Source organism: Perca fluviatilis, chromosome 23 (assembly GCF_010015445.1).
Source record: "Perca fluviatilis chromosome 23, GENO_Pfluv_1.0, whole genome shotgun sequence".
In the NCBI taxonomy this organism is placed as follows: domain Eukaryota; kingdom Metazoa; phylum Chordata; class Actinopteri; order Perciformes; family Percidae; genus Perca; species Perca fluviatilis.
In genome coordinates, this window is record NC_053134.1 from 12,433,591 (window position 1) to 12,454,276 (window position 20,686).

At 41.0% G+C, this 20,686-nt stretch overlaps 1 protein-coding gene across 1 annotated transcript in view; it reads right to left on the bottom strand.

Annotated features, from left to right (window-relative positions):
* Positions 1-305: 305 nt before the first annotated feature.
* Positions 306-20,686, bottom strand: part of exoc4 (exocyst complex component 4) — a 120,768-nt gene continuing 100,387 nt past the window's right edge. Inside the window, exons 17-20 of the mRNA XM_039791391.1 lie at positions 17,715-17,859; positions 14,291-14,469; positions 13,934-14,093; positions 306-2,442 (exon numbers count right to left, since the gene is read on the bottom strand). Of these exons, the coding sequence (XP_039647325.1) occupies positions 2,205-2,442; positions 13,934-14,093; positions 14,291-14,469; positions 17,715-17,859 (722 nt within the window). The 3' untranslated portion in view covers positions 306-2,204. The remainder of the gene's footprint in view (positions 2,443-13,933; positions 14,094-14,290; positions 14,470-17,714; positions 17,860-20,686) is intronic.

Sequence of the window (20,686 nt, forward strand, 5' to 3'; positions counted from 1 at the left end):
TACCAACAGCCTTCAGGTTGTATGTTTATTTTTCTGATTCCAATAAGCTGCATTTCATGCTGTCAACCATGTCAGAGAACACATCACGGCCGTCAGGTAAAATACATCCTCTAGTGTTGGTTTTGGATCCGTCTTGCTCATATGACATAAGGCGGTGCGTCAAAACAGTGATGACTGTGCTGTCATGTGTGAAAGAGGTGTTACTCTGTGCATGAACTCTTGCCAGCTTTAACTTCCCCCAAAGGAAAATATGACTGTCATGCAATCACACAAGGAAAAACAATGTACAAAATACACGAACAAGGTTGGAATTTAAAGGATTTATTTTTTTCAGTGTATGAGTGTATGCATTAACAAATGTGTGCTTAATTTAGACTAGGCAAACTCAAATGTCTGAGCATTTATGACACTTAACCACCAGAGGAACAATGAGGATGTTTAAATTTAAAGATTCAAGACTAACACACTTTGATGTTTCGATTTCAATACGTTACTTGAAACATAGAAATTACGCTAATCAAAGAATGTGCAAAATAAATGTCCAATGCAAAGAAAAAGAGAGGAGATAGAAATGAGTTGAGTTTTGCCTCCAAGTAAAAAGAACTAACCTTAATTATATGTTAGATATTTCATTCCTGAATAAAAAGAATGGACAGCAGGAGTGGTTGGCACTTACATATATGGAGTATGCCCAACACATAAGCATTCTGAACTTTTAGGGGTTATGTGTGTGCAGTGGGACAATACTATAATAGTGTATGTGACATGACAAAGTTAACATTGTATTAAAGTTTCCCATGTATAACATAACAAAAGTAACTCTGAAGTGCTGAACAGCTGAATGAGCAGATTTTAGATTTTACACCAAGTGAACGTTTCAGAGTGGTAGGCGAACCCCTCAGCAGCTCCATGGTTGTTTTCCCATCGATCCCAGCCTATGTGTCATTATGATGGATTGCTCCGTGGGCTTCAGGGAGACCAGCGCCGGGCCTGCTGTATTGACAAGGCTCCCATTCCCCTCTCCTGCTCTCGTTAAGTACTTCTCTCCAAAGTTAATGAACTAAAAAAAGGGAGGGTTGCAGGGAGGGGAATGATTTGTGATCGTCTCTTGAGTTTATACGTTTAGTTCAATTTAAAAGACTTGCACACATGTAGTGGGGGAAAACAAGATTTAGAAGTGCATCGTTTCAGTTTATAGAGCTAGTATGACTGACGAAATGCATTCTCACACACATGCCATGACAGAAAAAGTGCAAGTCATTCCACTGTTGTGGGCTGGACTTGAAATATAACACCTGAAATAAAATCCTGTTTTATGAAAGAAAACTATCGTCATTACTGAGTCTCTGTAATGGTAATCAGCTCACAACTTTCCACACCAGTTTAACTGCACAAACTATAAGAAAAAAAAAAAACACAGATAAACAGATTTTAACAGCCATAGATATGATACAATTCTCAGCTAGGGAAATCTATGGGGACCAACCCAAATTGGCAGCAGGCGAAAGATGTGGCCTCATTCAGAAAGTCTAATCTGGCATCTGTTATTGCAGACAGAATCAGTGGGCCCATGGGGCTGCCAGGAAAGGAGAGATAGAGGTGTAATTGAGAGCAGCAGTTTAGATCTAATAGGAAAATGAGATGAGATCGGGCCTAAGTTCGGGTGAGTGTCCAAGACAATCGCCGATTATCTGGAGCTGGAGTCGGAGGGGACTGTTGGAGTCGGAGCTCGAGTGCTGCATTTGTTGTGTCTTTTGAAAAGTGTAAATTGACAATATAGGTTACCTTATGAGACCTCACTTCCCGAATAGAGTGAGCCAGTGCTGGATACACTGTCATATATAATATCTACAGTATATAATCTACATGCCCAGAGTTGGAAAGTATATCTGTGCCAACCCTTGACTACAATGCGTTTCATCACAGAAATGGAGCAGACACACTTTCCATCAACATACTTCACACACATTATGATCTAGTCTTAGATCAAGCCTGTATTTCTGTGTTTTCTAACCCAATTCCTAAATATCCCCTGTGCTGCAACTTTTTGCTCTATCATTCCTTACTCTTGCACACATGACCCAATTATCTGCTGCACATGATCCTGCTAGACAGATGTGAAGGAGCTGAAACAAATAATTTGTGGGACAGAGATTTCTTGATTGGTCATCATCCCCCCCTCTGGACCATGTCCTGTTTAATCATTACACTGTAGTGATCTTCTTGTCCTTGGTCGCCTGTTTGATGGCGGCCTGCTCACAGATGATCTCCTTCAGCCTCTGCAGCCGGATGTTTTGGGTGCTCAGGTCCCCTACACCTGTCTGGCTGCGATGGAGTAAGGACAGGGCATTGATGTACTCCAGCTCCGTGTAGCGAACACCCTGGTCCACTACCAGATTCAGCAGCTCATCTGCAGTGTTGTACAGCATCTCATAGTACTGCCTGAATGGAGAGATATGAGGAATAAAGAGAGAGAAAAAATGTCACAAGGTTATGGATAAAGAAAATAAGTGGAGAAAAAAATAGAAAAGGATAGAAAATCGAGTGGAAGCAGGGAAGAGAAAAGCCATACTAACCGCAGTTGCTGTCAAGCCCAATTTTATAAAAAAGGACTAAAAGGAACTCACCCTGCCACCAACGGGAGTTAAAGGTAGAGGGAAAACATTCAGCAGCTACAAACTACTGAGACCGCTTTAATGAAACACTGTTGACAGAGGCAAAAGAAGAAGAGAGGTGTGTAGAATGAATAGGTCTTTAACCAGGACCTGAAGCCACAATCGGCCATTTGAAAAAAAGATCGTGAAGTATGTACTGAAAACGAAAGAGCACAAAGGGAGACTGAGTATTGGTGTATACCACACTTCCAACTGCTGACTAAAACATCAGACATAAAGGTCAAAAACGCCAGACAGAAGTGAGGAGAGACTGTATGTGTGTAATGTCTTTGTTTTTATATATGGTCGGTATGTTTAAAAAAAAAAAACTGAATATATAGAGGTGGACCTTCTGTGTAATGTATGTGTGCAAAGAATGCAATACTCATTCAAATCAATTTACAGAGCAATAGACCGTATTTAGCCATAAATATGGACTCTCATAAACACAATGTAGACATCCCTGTGCAGAGAGCACTGCTTGGCAAAACACTGGAGGTAAAGTAATGTGCAGGAGAGTGTTGGGATGCAGGACAGACAATTATTCTTTGCTCGGGGGCAAAACAGGTCAAATACCTTGGAGAGAGAGAGAGAGAGAGAGAGAGAGAGTGTGTGTGTGTGTGTGTGTGTGTGTGTGTGTGTGTGTGTGTGTGTGTGTGTGTGTGTGTGTGTGTGTGTGTGTGTGTGTGTGTGTGTGTGTGTGTGTGTGTGTTAGGGATTGTGTCGGCCAGACAACTACACTCTCAAACACGCACACAGGAACAACAAAATACAGGCACACACTAGAATAGATTTCACCACTATCTGCCCCTGGCTATGGCTCTAAACACTACATGTTACACTTCCATCAAGTAGCAGCTATTGGTTTCCATTCATTTCTGTACAATATAAAAACCAATAAGGTGACTCCTGAGCTGCGTTGAGTTTTTCATCAATATTACATTGTTGTTGCGTGGGAATTCACTCAGTTAATTGATGTCCATTTTGCATGTAAATGGATGGAAACCCATGGAGGCCTGTAGAGATAGTAAGAAAAATAATCTAATTTTGAAAACACACGTGCATTGTTTGCAAAAATGGTAAAGTAAACGTGATTTAAAGTAAACTTGCTAAAATGTGTAAAACCACTGGTATGATATTTCTTCCTCTTTTCACCCTTGTGCAAGATTAAAGTTGTTGTGTTGTACAGCGTGCGAAACACCATCTGGATGTATTTTTACACTTAAAATCACACTTTTTCTTGTGTTTTACACAGGTAACTACAATCATTGCTTGTTAGGCTACGACTGCTGCAAAACCTTGGGTGATCTAGACTTACTACTGTGCCCGAACGCATCCTGTGTAGACACACAGACGGAGGAATGAAGCCGCTGCTGCTCTGCTAACATGCTGCTCACGCTACTTCTGTGTAGACATGGTCTTTTAAGATCCCCATGTAACAAGAGTAACAATATATACATTTTAATTAGCTTGTGTCTCTGAGTGACACTGAATACACTCTGAATGTTGCATTAACTGGCTACCTTGGCCAAAGGCAGCAGTAGCCAGTCATTCAACAGCATTGGCTTCAAATCAGTGGGAATGGATTTCAAATTCCAGTGGGAATAGATTTAAATCTTTAGTCCTTTCTGATATGGTGCAGTGAAAAGACACTTTGGTAAGAAAAGATATTTTTATCTCATTGGTTTAGCTCCATAACCCATCCAAGCTCCATTCCCTAACAAGGCCTTAATGAGCACTCTGGGAGCTTTTGTTCCAAGGTGTTTTATGTGCTGTCATTTTGGAGATTCAACAGTAGAAAAAGATCTGGAAGAAGTAATGGAGGGGTACAATGAATGAGATGGAAATGGATATATACAAATATAGGGAAAAAGAGTTATGACTGAGTAGATGAGTGAGGAAAAGTGGTGCATAATATCTCTTTTTTTTGGCCTTCCCCTGACAAGTAATGCCCTTGGTCATCGAAGCATTTGCATTCTGTCTTATTCTCCATGCTGCTCTCAATTTCTCTCCAAGGTCTTGTTCATTTTTCCATCCTTGGGCTCATTTCATGAATACGCTTGTCAATATTGATGAGGGTCACATTGGTTTACTCCTTAACCGTGGGCAGGAAGAAAGGCAAAGGAGCGGGGAAAAATATGGGTCCCAAATGTGGTTTGATCTCATAATGAAATTGGCCGTGTATTTGTGTAAATGTCTAAATGTCTGTGCTGTTGAATGTGCTCCTGGTTTGTATCTGTTTTGTAAATGCATAGTATGTGTTTAAGTGTTGGCACATTTACCTCAAAAACACAGCAAAATACCAGCTCAAAAGCATTATTTCATTCCCTAGACCCAGCCATTCACTGCATGCTTGAGGCAAATTGTCTCGTATGATCCAATGGGAAAAACACATACTGTATAACTGGAAAGAAAACATTTCTTTTGTTGAGGGAAAACGCATTAAACAGAATGCTACCCTCATTCAAATATCCATCCTCGGCTCTCAATGGGAAGCAGCTCAGCAGAGGAAAGAAACGGTTTGAACAGAGCAATAAACAGGAATAAAACTGCACCTGGCTACCTAAGACTGATTCACTCTAACTTTCTAAAAGAGGCATAATTATTGCAAACCTCTGTGCAGCCGATGTGTGTTAAGTATTTGTGTATACAGTTTGATTTGTTGTTTTAAGATCTACAGTTATTTGCTATGGTGCGTGGGTCCAAAGACATGCAGTTAGGTTGAGAGTCTAAATTGCCTATTTGTGTGAATGTGAGTGACTGTGACTATATGTGTCAGCCCTGTGATAGATTGACGATCCGTCAAAAATGTATCTGTCTTTCCCCCAGTGCGAGCTGGGACAAGCTGTGGGTATTGTGTACAAATAATGATGGATGAACATTTAAAACCTAAAAAAGTAACTATTCCCAGCACAAATGATCTCCAACTCCTTGTTGCTGAATTTGTGCAGGTTGACTGACTGGCAAGTTTGTAGTCTCAGCTTCCCATTTCAATTAAGAAAAACCCTCCGGTAAGACGAGTCAGGTATGCACACAGTGGGAAATTAACAACAAACATCATCTGCTGAAAACTGAAATAATAACTGTGACCACTTTGACGGACACAAAATTCAGTTTGGACATTTTTCTTTTGTCTAAAACACAATTTTTCTAATAAAAATATTAAAAGCTGGAAGGCTTTGGAATTCATCTGTTGATGCAGCAGCCAAGTAAAAGTAAAAACTAGCAACTATAATTCTTGGCAGTGATCAAATTAGGAAAAATCCCACCCAGGATTATTATAACTGATGATGGGGTACTAAACCCACTGTGCAGTTTGTTGTCTGTTCTGTAGCATCTAATATCAAAACAGAAAAGCTGCATCCACAGGAAGACAGTGTGCTGTTAGTGTGTGTGTGTGTGTGTGTGTGTGTGTGTGTGTGTGTGTGTGTGTGTGTGTGTGTGTGTGTGTGTGTGTGTGTGTGTGTGTGTGTAAATTGTGAGGACAGCTGGCAATCTGGCCTCTGTTCAGTATGAAGGGGAGGGGGGCTGGTTCAGAAAGAGAAAGTGTAAAGTGTGTAACTGTGTGTGTGTGTGTGTGTGTGTGTGTGTGTGTGTGTGTGTGTGTGTGTGTGTGTGTGTGTGTGTGTGTGTGTGTGTCTGAGTGATGTATGTTAGTGTGTGCTGAAAACACTTTCAAACAGTTCATTACCCAAGCAGTTGGAAAGCCATTTGCCAAACAGGGCTGTTAATAAGATTAAAATCTCTCAGCACCCCCACCATCAAGAAAGAACCCCCAGTGACACACACACACGCTAACACACAAACATACACTTCTTTTTATCGGTTAAAGATACAGCTTGTTAAAGAAAGCAGGATTCTTTTCTTCCACAAAACCAAAGTGAATTGTTGTTTTGATTGCCTTCTTCCGTAAAGTCTTTCTCTATTTATGGCCCTCAGTCTCCCTGTGTCTCTCTTTCTCTCTCTAAACACACACATTTTACCAATTTCCGACTGCTTCCACCAGCATAACAGCACTGCTTTAGTAATCAGTATGCGTGTGTGTTTGCGTCAACATGCCTCCGTGGTGCACTATTCTATTAAATTTTAATTAGCCACCCACCTCCCTTTCCTTGTATACAAAGAATATTAAGTAAATGTATGATGCAGGGATGCAGCATAGGGCAGACAGATATGTATAAGAAACATTAAGGAAAAGAGGGATAGCAGGAGGAAAAAGACAAAGATGAAAGAGAAGAAAATCGAGAGAAAGACAAGAATCAGCACAATTCTCCCTCATTTCCGGTATTTACAATATTAAGGCCATTACAGGCTGTCTCTGTCAGCGTGTTTGGAACAACATTAGTGGGGGAGAGATGAGGGGGAGGGAAGGAGAAGGAGAAAGGATGAGAGACTGTGGATGAACCTCTCCATCAGCTGGAACCACGACTTGTTGCTGCAGTAACAGATACCGGGGCTAATGACACTTTGGCTGCGAAAAATTATGTGAAATGCTGTTTTTTGTAGTCATCTTGACATTTAAAAGGGTGTTCTAAAAATTAGCTTAGTGTGGATGTAGTCTCAGGCTATACATTATTTTGCCTATTTCAATCTCTCTCTAAACTCCTTCTGTCTCTTCTCTCTTCCTCCAAAGCAGTGCATTTATCCCTCATCTGGTAATGAGAAAAGGTCTGCAGAGACACTGAGACTTCAGCTTGATCAGCAAAGACCAGTCCCATCATGCTGCGCCACGCATAACACACACACACACACACACACACACACACACACACACACACACACACACACACACACACACACACACACACACACACACACACACACACAGAAGGGGTAGACAGGCTTCATCAGCAAAGACCATCATCATACAGCATCTTGCGCATGCACACAGAAAACCGGAGCAAAGGAAGGGAGGGGCTAGAAGAAGAAGGGAACAGAGAGAAAAACAATTCAGCAGAGGTGGTGGTTGGACGGTAGCAAAGAAAAAAATAAGACAGGGAGAGAAAATTGAAGAAAAAGGGACTGAGAGAGGAGAAGGAGAGAGATAAAGAGAGAAGACACAAGGTGACAGGAAGGGAGACAGAAGCTGAGAGAAGTGACAGTGTACCGAAGCCAGGCCTAAATACAAACAGTTTTATCTGTTGACACCCACTACCTCCTGACACGGCCGTCAACTGTACTTATTACCAAATTCTCTGTAGACACACCAGCCTGTCACCTCGACACACATACACACACTGGTGGTTTAGAGACACACACACACACACACTCAAAACCAAAGAGTTTATTTGCCGGTGTGCGCACACACCGGATCTTAGAGACACGCAGAGGCTGGGGCGGTACACTTCGGGACAATACGTGGTACACAAGGTTCTTATACAATTCACACATGTACACCCACACACTGTAGTAATTTCCAGTAGCAGACAGGTGGGTGCAATGGCCTGAACTCTGGGGCATCTCTACAGTGAGCCTGTCAGACTGGTGTTTAGCCTAGCTATGGGCTAAGGGGCTTGCAAGTTAGCTCGTGATGTTATGACAGCTATGCAACCTGCCTCCACGGGTCACTGGGCAGCTTAGAACTCCACCGTATGCGCGTTTGTGTTCGCAAGTTGTGTGTTATGGGTTTGTCATGTCTTGGTGTGTCTGGAAAAACATACCCTAAATGCTGCTGCACCAGACATTAATATATATTTACACAGACAAACAGGTACACATTTATTTGCTTTTAACTTTGCTGTTGGACATTCTTGTGTACATGTCTATGGCATGTAGTTGTGCTTCTATTAGCTTTGTCTACTGGTGTGCTACAGTTAAAAGCTTTTGAGGCTGAATCCATGTGTGCATTTGAATGCAGTCACACACATTGTGAAACCAGTGTAGACTCATAACACTAAGCCAGTCAGTACCAAAGCTTACCTATTCTAAAACAACTAGTGCTGAAACAATCAACAGAAACCCAATCAACAGCTATTTTGCATCAGGACGTGTGCAGAGCAGAATGGAACTACAGTACAGGCCAAAAGTTTGGACACACCTTCTCATTCAATGCGTTTTCTTTATTTTCATGACTATTTACATTGTAGATTCTCACTGAAGGCATCAAAACTATAAATGTACACATATGGAAGTATGTACTTAACAAAAAAGTGTGAAATAACTGAAAACATGTCTCTAGAACAACTGTTAAGAGGAGACTGCGCGAATCAGGCCTTCATGGTCAAGTAGCTGCTAGGAAACCACTGCTAAGGAGAGGCAACAAGAAGAAGAGATTTGTTTGGGCCAAGAAACACAAGGAATGGACATTAGACCAGTGGAAATCTGTGCTTTGGTCTGATGAGTCCAAATTTGAGATCTTTGGTTCCAACTGCCGTGTCTTTGTGCAACGCAGAAAAGGTGAACAGATGGATTCTACATGCCTGGTTCCCACTGTGAAGCATGGAGGAGGGGGTGTGATGGTGTGGGGGTGCTTTGCTTGTGACACTGTTGGGGATTAATTCAAAATTGAAGGCATACTGAACCAGCATGGCTACCACAGCATCCTGCAGCGACATGCCATCCCATCCGGTTTGCATTTAGTTGGACCATCATTTATTTTTCAACAGGACAATGACCCCAAACACACCTCCAGGCTGTGTAAGGGCTATTTGACCAAGAAGGAGAGTGATGGAGAGCTGCGCCAGATGACCTGGCCTTCACAGTCACCGGACCTGAACCCAATCGAGATGGTTTGGGGTGAGCTGGACCGCAGAGTGAAGGCAAAAGGGCCAACAAGTGCTAAGCATCTCTGGGAACTCCTTCAAGACTGTTGGAAAACCATTTCAGGTGACTACCTCTTGAAGCTCATCAAGAGAATGCCAAGAGTGTGCAAAGCAGTAATCAGGGCAAAGGGTGGCTACTTTGAAGAATCTAAAATATAAGACATGTTTTAAGTTATTTCACACTTTTTTTTTAAGTACATAATTCCATATGTGTTCATTCATAGTTTTGATGCCTTCTGTGAGAATCTACAATGTAAATAGTCATGAAAATAAAGGAAATGCATTGAATGAGAAGGTGTGTCCAAACTTTTGGCCTGTACTGTAGATGACCGGTAAAAGGAAGAAAACCAAAATAAATGTTAGGCTGTAAGTCACATGCTTACCTAGCCTGACAAGCCAGACCCACATCAAATTACATTTGCTGCCGCTAGGGTGCGTCTAGATTTCTAGGCTAATGCTTACCAAGCAGTGCAAGCAAACGACAACCAAGCAAACAATATGTGCTTCGAATTCAAATCTCAGTGACAGCTAATTATTTAAGATCTCTATTTAAGTTTAGAAAATCTTTTGCCAAGCAAAATAAGTCAAAACTTTCTCCACAGGCTGGAGTGGACTGTTGCCAGGCTAAGTTTTTGAAAGTTTTGTTGTTGTCTTTTCTTTAAACTATTGTGGCTTGTGGTCTTTATAAAAGACTCACAAAAAACATCACCTTTATCTCAGTCATCATTTCTGCTCTGCTCATGTTGTGAGTTGTATGGTGTTAAAAAATTAAAATTGTCAACAAAAAAAGAAAAAAAAAGAAAAGAAAAAAGAAACCATAAATCAGCATAGAGAGAGAGAGAGAGAGAGAGAGAGAGAGAGAGAGAGAGAGAGAGAGAGAGAGAGAGGTGGACACATAGGACAATGAGAGATCAATGGAGTGACAAGGTTGAGTGAGGGCGCAGTCGACACGCACGCATGCACGCTCGCGCGCACACACAGACACACACACACACACACACACACACACACACACACACACACACACACACACACAGTTCTTCAGAATAGGACTGAGCACCTGAACTGTTTCTGAGCAGATGGTCTGCGTGTGTCCACTTGTGTGTCAGTGTTTAGGGGTGTGTGTGTGTGTGTGTGTGTGTGTGTAGGTTTCCACAGTATTATACTGCATATCCAGATGGATTCAGTCACAAGGTGGCACTGTTTCCCCATCCTTCTTCACAATCTAAAAGAGCGAGGGGAGTGAGTGAGTGAGTGTGTGTATGTGTGTTTCTTCACAAGTTCTGCAGTGCCGGTTACCAGGCCTCTCCTTAGTTTTAACTCAGATCAATGGGTATTACTCTGCCCTTGTCCAGGGCTCTCGTCTCGCGCACGCGCACACACACACACACACACACACACACACACACACACACACACACACACACACACACAGAGAGGCAAGCACACAGAGAGGCAAGCATCTGCAGCCTCTCTCAAAAGCAAGCTTCCTGCTGTGATCTCTTCCTTTCCTCATTTCACTCCTTTCTCTAGAGGTGGTAATGAAATACGGATGAATATTCTGCTTTTAGTCCCTCCTCCTCAGACTGCTGAGTCTGGTTGGCCAATGTTTGTTTTCTCAGCATCTTTACAACAAAACTGTTTTGGTATATGTTTCAAAATGCTACGTATACAGGATGTGCATGTACAACTTCAAACCAACAATCATCACCTGGAGTCTATCTTTCGATATCTATGACATATATAGGATTCAGTTGCGGAATTATTGACCTTGTCATTTAGGGGTGTTGGATGCTTACATTCTTTGAAACATAACATAAATTCTCCATATTTGAGCAATTTATTTTCAACTGTAGGTAATATAACACTTCTATAAAAAAGACATGATTTGTTGGGTGGGCTGAAACACTTGTGGGCTGTAACAATTGTACTCTTTTTTTACAATTTTTTATTCAATAAGCTCAGTCAAATATAAATAATAAATTAGAGCCTTAGACTTTAACTAATTCACCAATTACTATGGGCACAAAGTGTATGTGTAAGCATGTACATTTTGCAATGCACACACTGTATACTGTTTGGCATGTATGCTATGTTTATGCCAAACAATATTAGAAATTATTGTATATGTTAAGGGGGTACGTCTTTTGGTAAGCCACAAATGCATAATTTTATCTTTCTCATACTTTCTCACACACAGGTGCGAGCTACCGAGCATGCTTTATGAATATTCATGTCCTTAACATAAATATGGTGATTTCAAAATGCTGATTGGCTTGGCTGAGTGTCTGTGTGCATGGGTGAGAGCAAGGGATACATATCGCATGTGTGTATGGGACCGTGTTGGAGTGTCTTGGAGCCAGAGGACGGCCAATCCAAAAAGCCATGAATGTGTAAACAATGCACTCTGCAATTCCCAATCAACACCTCCACACTGCCCACACCTCGTAATCAGAGAGTGGGAGAAAGAGAGAAAAAACAGAAAAGCCATCACTGGCATTTCTCCATAATCAAAGTTGACAGAGGGTAGAAATAACATACTAATCAATTGTCCTCCACATCCAGTAGAGTTGAGGTCATTTCAGTTTACTTCTTTGTTTTCTTTTCCTGGAGGGAAACTTGGCTTGCAATACCGGCATATTACAAACAATAGCAATGTCCAAACACAGACAGCACCTATCCACTCAAACATATGACACACTCATAAATATTCCAAGAGCTGTGAAAAGAAGATAATTAACCCTACAAAACAACATAGTAGGCGCGGGTAAAAACCTTTTACAATAACAAATATTAGACGCAGGGAGAAAGAGGTGAGAAAAGCAGATAGTTGAGTTGCTGCCTTAAAAATTACTAAAGTAGAAAGAACAGAAATTAAGAAACACTTAAAAAAAAATAAGAAGAATTTAAAGTTTTTCAAAATAAGGTAATATAGAAAAATAAGTATAAGTAGTAAAACGGAAGAGACTGATACCCATCAACAGCTAAAAACAAAGTGATATGTGAAAATCAAGCTGATAAAGTTTTCATGAGTCATTCTCCTTTCATACTTTTTCAAGATTTCATAATTCTACTTAACTCCCCTTTCTCTCTATATGTGCCTTTCTGGCTTTCATCTTTCACTCTGTTGTATTCTACTTTCTACTGTATACATGCTGTCTTCTCCAACTCCATTCTATGCCTTTTTCTGTGGAAGACGTCTATTCTATAACTTCCGTTCACTTAATTTTCAATTTTTTTCTCCCTCCAAGCCCTGCTTTCTTTCTCCATCACCCTTCCTCTCTTACACACAGTCTCCTGTCAAAGACACAAGCTTTTGAAAGAGGGGTGGAAAAGCATATGAATACTATGAATCACCCTTTTCTTTATGTCTGCTTAACTCTTTCTGCCCGATTTCTTTTTTTACAAAGATATCAGAGTTCTGATTTCCCCCATGCCTGTCAGGGCTGGACAGCATTGGGCAACAGCAAGTAGACACACTAAACATAAAATTAATGAATAATAAACACAAACACACACACACACACACACACACACACACACACACACACACACACACACACACACACACACACACACACACACACACACACACACACACACACACACACACACAGAAAGTCACAGACTGTGCTTGACAATCTGTTTGACAATCTGTCTGCCTCGTACATTGACATAGTTGCTGTCTGAACTTGAGGACGTTATGCATTGTCTGTGTAGTACTGTAGGGTTGGACCAGTATATCAGCTGACTTCAGCCTGAAAATCAGCCAGTAAGTATAGTCTATTTCTAATGGCTTCATAATACAGTTTATGCTATTTTATATTTGATGTATATATTTAAGAAATATACATTTTATCATGATCCCCTAGTGACTGTAGTACAGATTCCAGTTAATATTATTTATAAGTTTATAAATTTCAAGGAAGAGTCCTGTGATATGAGAGGCTTTATCACCATGACAACAGAAAAACTAAAGAGAACAGCAAGCACTTATAAAGTATTGGCAAGAGCATGACAATTTAAAGAGACATCTGCACAAAATAGCTTCAGCCAGCTACTCCAGGCCAAGGTTATGGTAAACGGACTGCATTTTATATAGCGCTTTTCTAGTCTTAGCGACCACTCAAACGCTTTCCAATACATACATACACAAGTCATCATTCACCAATTCACACACAGACACATTCATACACTGATGGCGGAGGCTACCATGTAAGGTGCCACCTGCTCATCAAGAGAGAGGGATAAACATGCACACGTACAGCAGCAATTTGGGGTTCAGTATCTTGCCCAAAGACACTTCGACAAGACTTCAGAGACCACGAATCGAACCACCGACCTTCCGATTAGTGGACGACAGCTTTACCTCCTGAGCCTTCACAAACCCATACTGGTGGGAAGTAAGTATACAAGTAAAGGGTTTCTAGTTGAGGTGTATTCCTGCTGTGGACCCAAAAACTGCTCCACGTGAACGGCACTGTGGTTAAGTCTGTAAAAATGTGAAAGGACTTTTACCTGGCAAAGTCCAGGTCCGCCTCCCTGGACATGGTGATGTTGGTGAGGTTCTGTTGGAGGACAAAGATGTTCCTACACATCTTTTTGATACCAGATTCACTGATCCTCTTAAAGTACTGGGCCCCGTTGATTAGAATACAGGAGATCAGATGACCCAGACCTAGTGAGAGGGAAGAGGAGCAGCACAGAGAATGGAGAAGGGCGTAACAGGAGAAGCAGAAGGGAATAGAAAGAGTAAAGAGTCTTCTGTCAACATTTTAGTATTGGACTCAGGTACTAAACTATCTCTGTGAATCCAAATACATTTCTGCTTTAAAAAAGCAAGGTTGACGGTATTTCTCAGGCAGCTGTGCTGACCTTCAAATATGTACTGGAACTTGTGCTGTTGCAGGGCGGCTCCCATGGCCTCCTCTATAGCTGAGATGTCCTTGTTCAGTTTGACCACCAGTGGGTCGTAGTCCATGCTCTCCACATTAGCCACGATAGCATAATTGCCTTGCTTAGTCAGGGGGATCAGGTAATGGAAACAATGCACCCTGCATTGAGACATAGGAGGATAGGGAAGTTGAGGAATAGAAAAGAGAAAGTGGAAAATTAGATGTCTGACTTTGTTCTCTTTCTATTTTAGATCTGATTTTGCTATAATGCCCAATAGTGCCCCCCACCCACCCCAATTCTCTTACAGTTCACTGTTGATATGTTGAAATCAACTATGACCGAGAGTTTTAAAAGCATTACAGGGAATGAGAGGGAAAACGTTCTGTAAAGAGGTGAGTTGTATTATTCTCTCTCCTTAGTGTTTAACATAGTTAGAAGGTAGACTTTAGTCGGCACTGAGTGCTCGCTCTTCTCAAGACCCACTTACCTACTCTAACACCTATAATTTAGACAGAAATTATGTTAAGAGTAATCATACTACAGCCACCTATTTATTCTACCACTAGTTCCCTGCTGGATACTATTTAACCAAGAAATGTGAATTATTTAGGGGCAATCTGTAGAGCACTGAGCAGAGTGCTGAATACAGTATGTTGTACAGCTCGTCAAGGTATAAAAAAAAAACTTTAAAATCTAGTATATTTACAACCTTCCACCTTAGGTATTGTATTGCAATACAACAGCCTGAACATTTCTGTGAGTGAAATATTTCATTTTAGACATTTCATAATTCATCTAGATTTATTTTCAAAGAAAGTTGAAGGAAGATATGATTAAAACACAGACCTGTGAGCTTGGCCAGTAAGCAGCTCCAGTGGAGTAATTGTGCATTAAAACCTTACTGGAGTAGCCTAGAAATCTAGACGCACCCTAGCGGCAGCAAATGTAATTTGCAGCCAGGGTCAGTCTAGCAACTCTCCGTTGGCTTGCAAGCTGGAAAGACCAAATTCTGGTCAGGCCAATCACATCGTGTATAGAGTCAGTGGGCGGGCTTAACATAAGGACGGCAGAGTTGCAACAGTTCCACGTGAATTCCCTGCTACTTGAAAACAAAGAAGATGGCTGCTGCTGCTGGCGAACAGCGGTCTTTCGAATCGGCTTTGGCCGCGACTCTGGAAGACTTGGATTTAAGCACTGAAGTCATTCTTAAAAAAGGAAGATGTGTTGGGAGTTTTGACGACTGGATACGGCAAAAGTTTAATCTATCAACTAGCATTGCTCTGGTTGGCTATAAGTGCAGAGAGAATTTGAAAGACAACCGTTTATCCCGCCCCTCGGATTGAGCCCTGCCAATGGCGAGTTCCCAGACCCAACATCTTGATGTGGGTCTGGCTTGTCAGGCTATTACTGGAGGGCTTTTTCTATTCGTTTTTCACCTTGGCTGGTAGAAGTACACAATCTTTTGTAAACAGGTTCGTATCCAACTGCCACAAACAAAGCTGATTTAACTCTACAAGAAACCTAATATCAGAAACTGTCAGACATTACAAATGTTTTTTATAAAATATGTATGTATATATATATTAATTATTTCTTCTTTTTGATACTGTTACTATAAACTAGAATACAATTTTTGGAAAATCTTGTGAAGCAAAAAAGAAAAATACTCGCCCCATGGTAACAGATACCTTTTATATTACTTTTAGGACTGTAATAGATACAGATGGTGAATTTTAACACATCGTTTGACAATATGCCACATCTCTCTGCTCATTAAAACACCTACATTTTAGTCTGGGGTCATTTAGGTCCATAGAAGGCTCATTTCTGTCTAGACTTAAAGAGTCAATACTCCCATTATTCCATCATCACTGTGCCCTGAGCAGAAAGGTATGAAATGATATGGTTGAATGTCTCTTCCCCTTAAGGCAAAGTCAACAACTACACCACATTTTCGATGCCTCTATCTCACTTCCCTTTCTCCCTCTATTCAATCATTTCTCCCACTTAGCTACTGTATCTCCCTTCTTTAACCCCCACCATCACTTTAACCTCCACACTCATCTCTCTCCCATCTCCTCCTCCCTCCCATCTTGCTCTTTTCCTCATGGCTTCATTTAGCTGGTACCACTATCAGGGGAAATTCGCTAGATGGGGAGAGTCAATGGAGTGTGGCTTCTAGCTAGACATCAGCCTCAGGGAGGGTTTTCTACTGAAATCATAAACAATATTGCATAAGCTCTACAATAGTCTACAGGGAAATAGTGTTACATGGAGGGATGGAGAAAAAAAATGGGAGAGGGATGATGGAGGACTAATAGTGGTTGTGGAGGTAGGAAGTATATGGTGTGGTAAATTAACTTGGATATGACATTCACACAAACACGTATTCAAGACAATATATAAAATCCTGAACATGTGCATTTATGGTACAATTGTCCACATGATTCAATGACATCTCCTCTAAGCTTGGTAACTGGGTGCTAAATTATTTTGTCGTACTATAACAATCTGCGTTTCCTTTAGCTAGGAAGTGACACAAATGAGTAATCCACATTTCTTGGGAAGAAGATAAGAAGAAAGTGCAACACACTGGCTGCTCGCATCATTTGACGCATGCCATTTGACGCACATACATTGTACACAAAGATGTATAATGATGCAGACAGAAATAGTAATCAAGGTGCCCTAGCCGGGATGTTGCAATCTAGGTAGCAAATGAAATTAACTGCTTTTCTGTTGACTAAACATGCATCAACCCTGGAAAATAAGAAAGTGGCACATCTTGACAACTTAAGGCTTAGGCACACATGGTAATATGCATCAGGATGCCGCCAGTGTGCCAGCTTACATAGAAAACAATGGGTGCAGTTGTTTTGTTGCACGTCAGACGCTGTTGTGTGTGCTGACCTTAAAGGTCGTAAAAATGTAATTTACCAAGCATATTATGTTATTTATTTCAAAAACGGGTTTACCTTGAGGAAAACAAATCAACCTGACTTAATCAAACCAATGCAATGTAATGCATAATGATGTAAACAGTAAGTGTAGTTTTTCTGCATGGACTAAAAAATGGACATGGTTCACCTGCAGAACAGCTAACAAACACGTTTTTTAAATACATTAAAATTAAGTAAAAGAAATTGATTTAGTTGTCTTATTCACATACTTTTGACTGGGCTGACTTCATATGTAAAACTTCAACATTTTAAGTGTTATAACAAAAGCAAGCATTCCTGATCATTTATAGACTTTTGAGCATTCAGAATGATTCTGAAAATCTGAGGCCATCTGTTACCTCAAAGTGTAACAAGAGCACAATACATGTAATACCATATAAACCCCTACGTGCGTTTTCATTTATGCGATTTCTGTTAAGCATGGGTGAGTTTCTCCTGCATACCTGACCTCCAGGTGCAATACCAGTAGACAACGGTCCGCAATATCCTGGAACCCCCTTGACAGGTCACTTAGAGTCTGGAGAATCTGCTCCCTGCTACGTTCACTCTGACCAACAACCTGGCTGTCTGCTGAGCATGGAGATGCACCTGGATGGACAGAATAAACAGGGAGACACACCATGACACCATTAACAAACACAGTCGTACCAAACGGGGCAGTAGTAGTAGTGAGTAGAAGGGCCGTCCTTTAACTAAGGAAAATAGGATTAAGTTTACACTGTACTGTACTCCAAGGTTAGCATGACATGGTCCTACTCAGATTCTAGTCAGAATGTGACCTCGAATGTTGTGGGTGGGGCTAAGTTCGGCTGGCATCCAGGCTACTCCAAGGTAATATGCATACATGTCATTTCATTGGGTATTGAAAATGACACCAGCAAACCCATTAGCTCAACTTCACACACTTGCAGAGTCCTTCAGTATTTTCTTGTACTTTCTTCTTCTCGCCACTTGTGCTGAGACAGCAGGAGCATGAGTCAGTGAACTGCATTGTAAACCATCCGAAAGACCTGTGTGTGTGTGTGTGTGTGTGTGTTGTGTGTGTGTGTGTGTGTGTGAGTGCGTGTGAGTGCGTGCGTGCGTGAGTAAAGAGAGAGCACGAGAGCACGAGAGCATGATGAGTGTATATAAATTCAGCCCTGTGTAGATCAATGGCCATAAATTAGCAAGGGGAGGAACGGAGAGAAATTGGCCCCGTCAGTCATATGTAAGTCTATTTGGTCAATGAGGCGAGAGTGTGTGTGTGCGCGTGCGTGTGTATACACAAAGAATGACTGTTGAGTAGGAGAATGCAGGGGTCCACGATCGATGTGCCGCAGTCAAAGCCAGCTCCCCAGTTACTCTTCCTGCCCTTCGCCGAAGGTCACACATGCATGCACGTAGGCACAGAGTAAGGACAGAGTGGCAGCAAGTCTAAACTAAGGCCAACATACCCGGTTCATTTGTTTTACCTCTCTATGAATAATACTTTTTATTGATATTCCCCAAAACAAACAACTCCAAAGTTGTTGGTTACCTTTTTTATACATGGGTTCATTCATATAACGCATTTCTATAGAAGCCCAACAAAAAAGACTTGCCCTAACCTGACACAAGCCCTAACACATTCTAGAAATATTGTTTTACTTGGACATGTTGCTAAAAACGGTGGACTGGCCCTAAAGTATCATAGAATAGTACATGTGCAGTCCTATAAACTGAAAAAGGACACACGTTAGCTTTCCAGCTAACTGGGAAACACTATATCAACGAACAAAACAGTGTCTCCAGAAAAACCTTCCAGTAACATCAAGATGGTCGATAATAGAAAAAATCATAATCACGATTATTTTGGTCAATATTTATATCAGCATTATGTAAAGGTCCAGTGTGTAACGTGTTTACTTGTTCATTATCAAAATCCGTGTTGCCTGTTCACAAACGTGTCCTTTTTCATGAATATTTACCAACACCATCAATTCCAAGTATTCCTTTTGCCTTGAAATTTTACATTTGCATGAACTGGGGTAGACGCATAGGGTAGACGCTCCATATTCATGCGCCATCTTGAAATACGTTAGCCGGTAAGGGACATACAGGACATACTGCTCCGCCTTTCGCGTTTTCAGTGTCACATGATAAACTCACAGGTGCTGCTAATGGGTATCGTAGTCTTCTTCTTCGCCCAAAAAAAGAAAAATTATACTGAAAAGAGCAAGAGACCTGCCTTTTGAAGCATGAAGGTTCATAAGACACTACAAGAATACCTCATATTTCATATCCTTTAAAGATCCTACATTTATTTAAGTTTGATTTTATATCACTCCAACTGTCTTGGCTGGGTGATTACATCGCCAAAACTAAATTATTTTCCAGATTAAGTGAACAAGCAAGATGACCCAACAGTGCTGTGAATGAACGTTTAACATCATGTAATTAATTCAAACATCTGATACTACGAAAACCTGGTTAATAGGACTCGACACCTGGCACAAACTTGGAGACAACATTAATGAAAGTACACTGGACAGTGTGTGTGTGTGTGTATATATATATATTATTATTATTATTATTATTATTATTATTATTATTATTATTATTATTATGTATTTATTTCAAAAGAGAATAACTTTGCTTATCCCCAACATTACTAAGGCCAAGTGAAGTTCAAAAATTGACTGTACACATATTTCTACACTGTTTGAAATCATAACTCTCAAAAAGTAATGCTGTGCTGCCTTTACATGGTGAGTGATTTTAAGTGCTCACATTTGCATATTATGTACATCACGGTGAATAGTGCTTCTGTCCCGATTACAGTTACTTTAAATTAACCCGATAAGAGAAAACACCATTGGCTTAGGCAAACAGCAGTGAGGTATGTGCCATGGCCATTCAATCAATGAAGCAAACACACTCAGGACATCACTCTGACAGCTGCTCTTATGGCCTGTGTGTCTAAGATATAAAGACAAAGGATGGAGATTGCATTTCTTTTAAAGATGTGATGTGTGGGGCTGTGTATGTAGAATGCTTGATGTACATTACATACTCTATGTATGAACTTACTTGCTAATTAACGGTATTCTTGAGTAAACCTCTTAATAATGCGTGTGTGTGCTGTGTGAGACGGGACACTGCAATGCAGAGCCAGTTACAGGCAGTTTATAAAACCCCAAAAGACTTTGACACTGGCTTAAACCTAACAAATAAGCATTCGGGGGGGGGGGGGTCTAACAGCATGTCAATCACTTCTCATGCATACGCATTAATTCTCCTTTGTGGGGGGAGGGACTTAGGTGAGCGTTTGGGCTTCAGCAGAAAGGGGGGATGGGACTGAGAAGTTGTCGATGTTCAAATTCTTTGGCTAAGTCCTGGATCTTCATAATCCTACCTACAGCACCTTTAATATACTGCATGCAATCCATATTGCGAT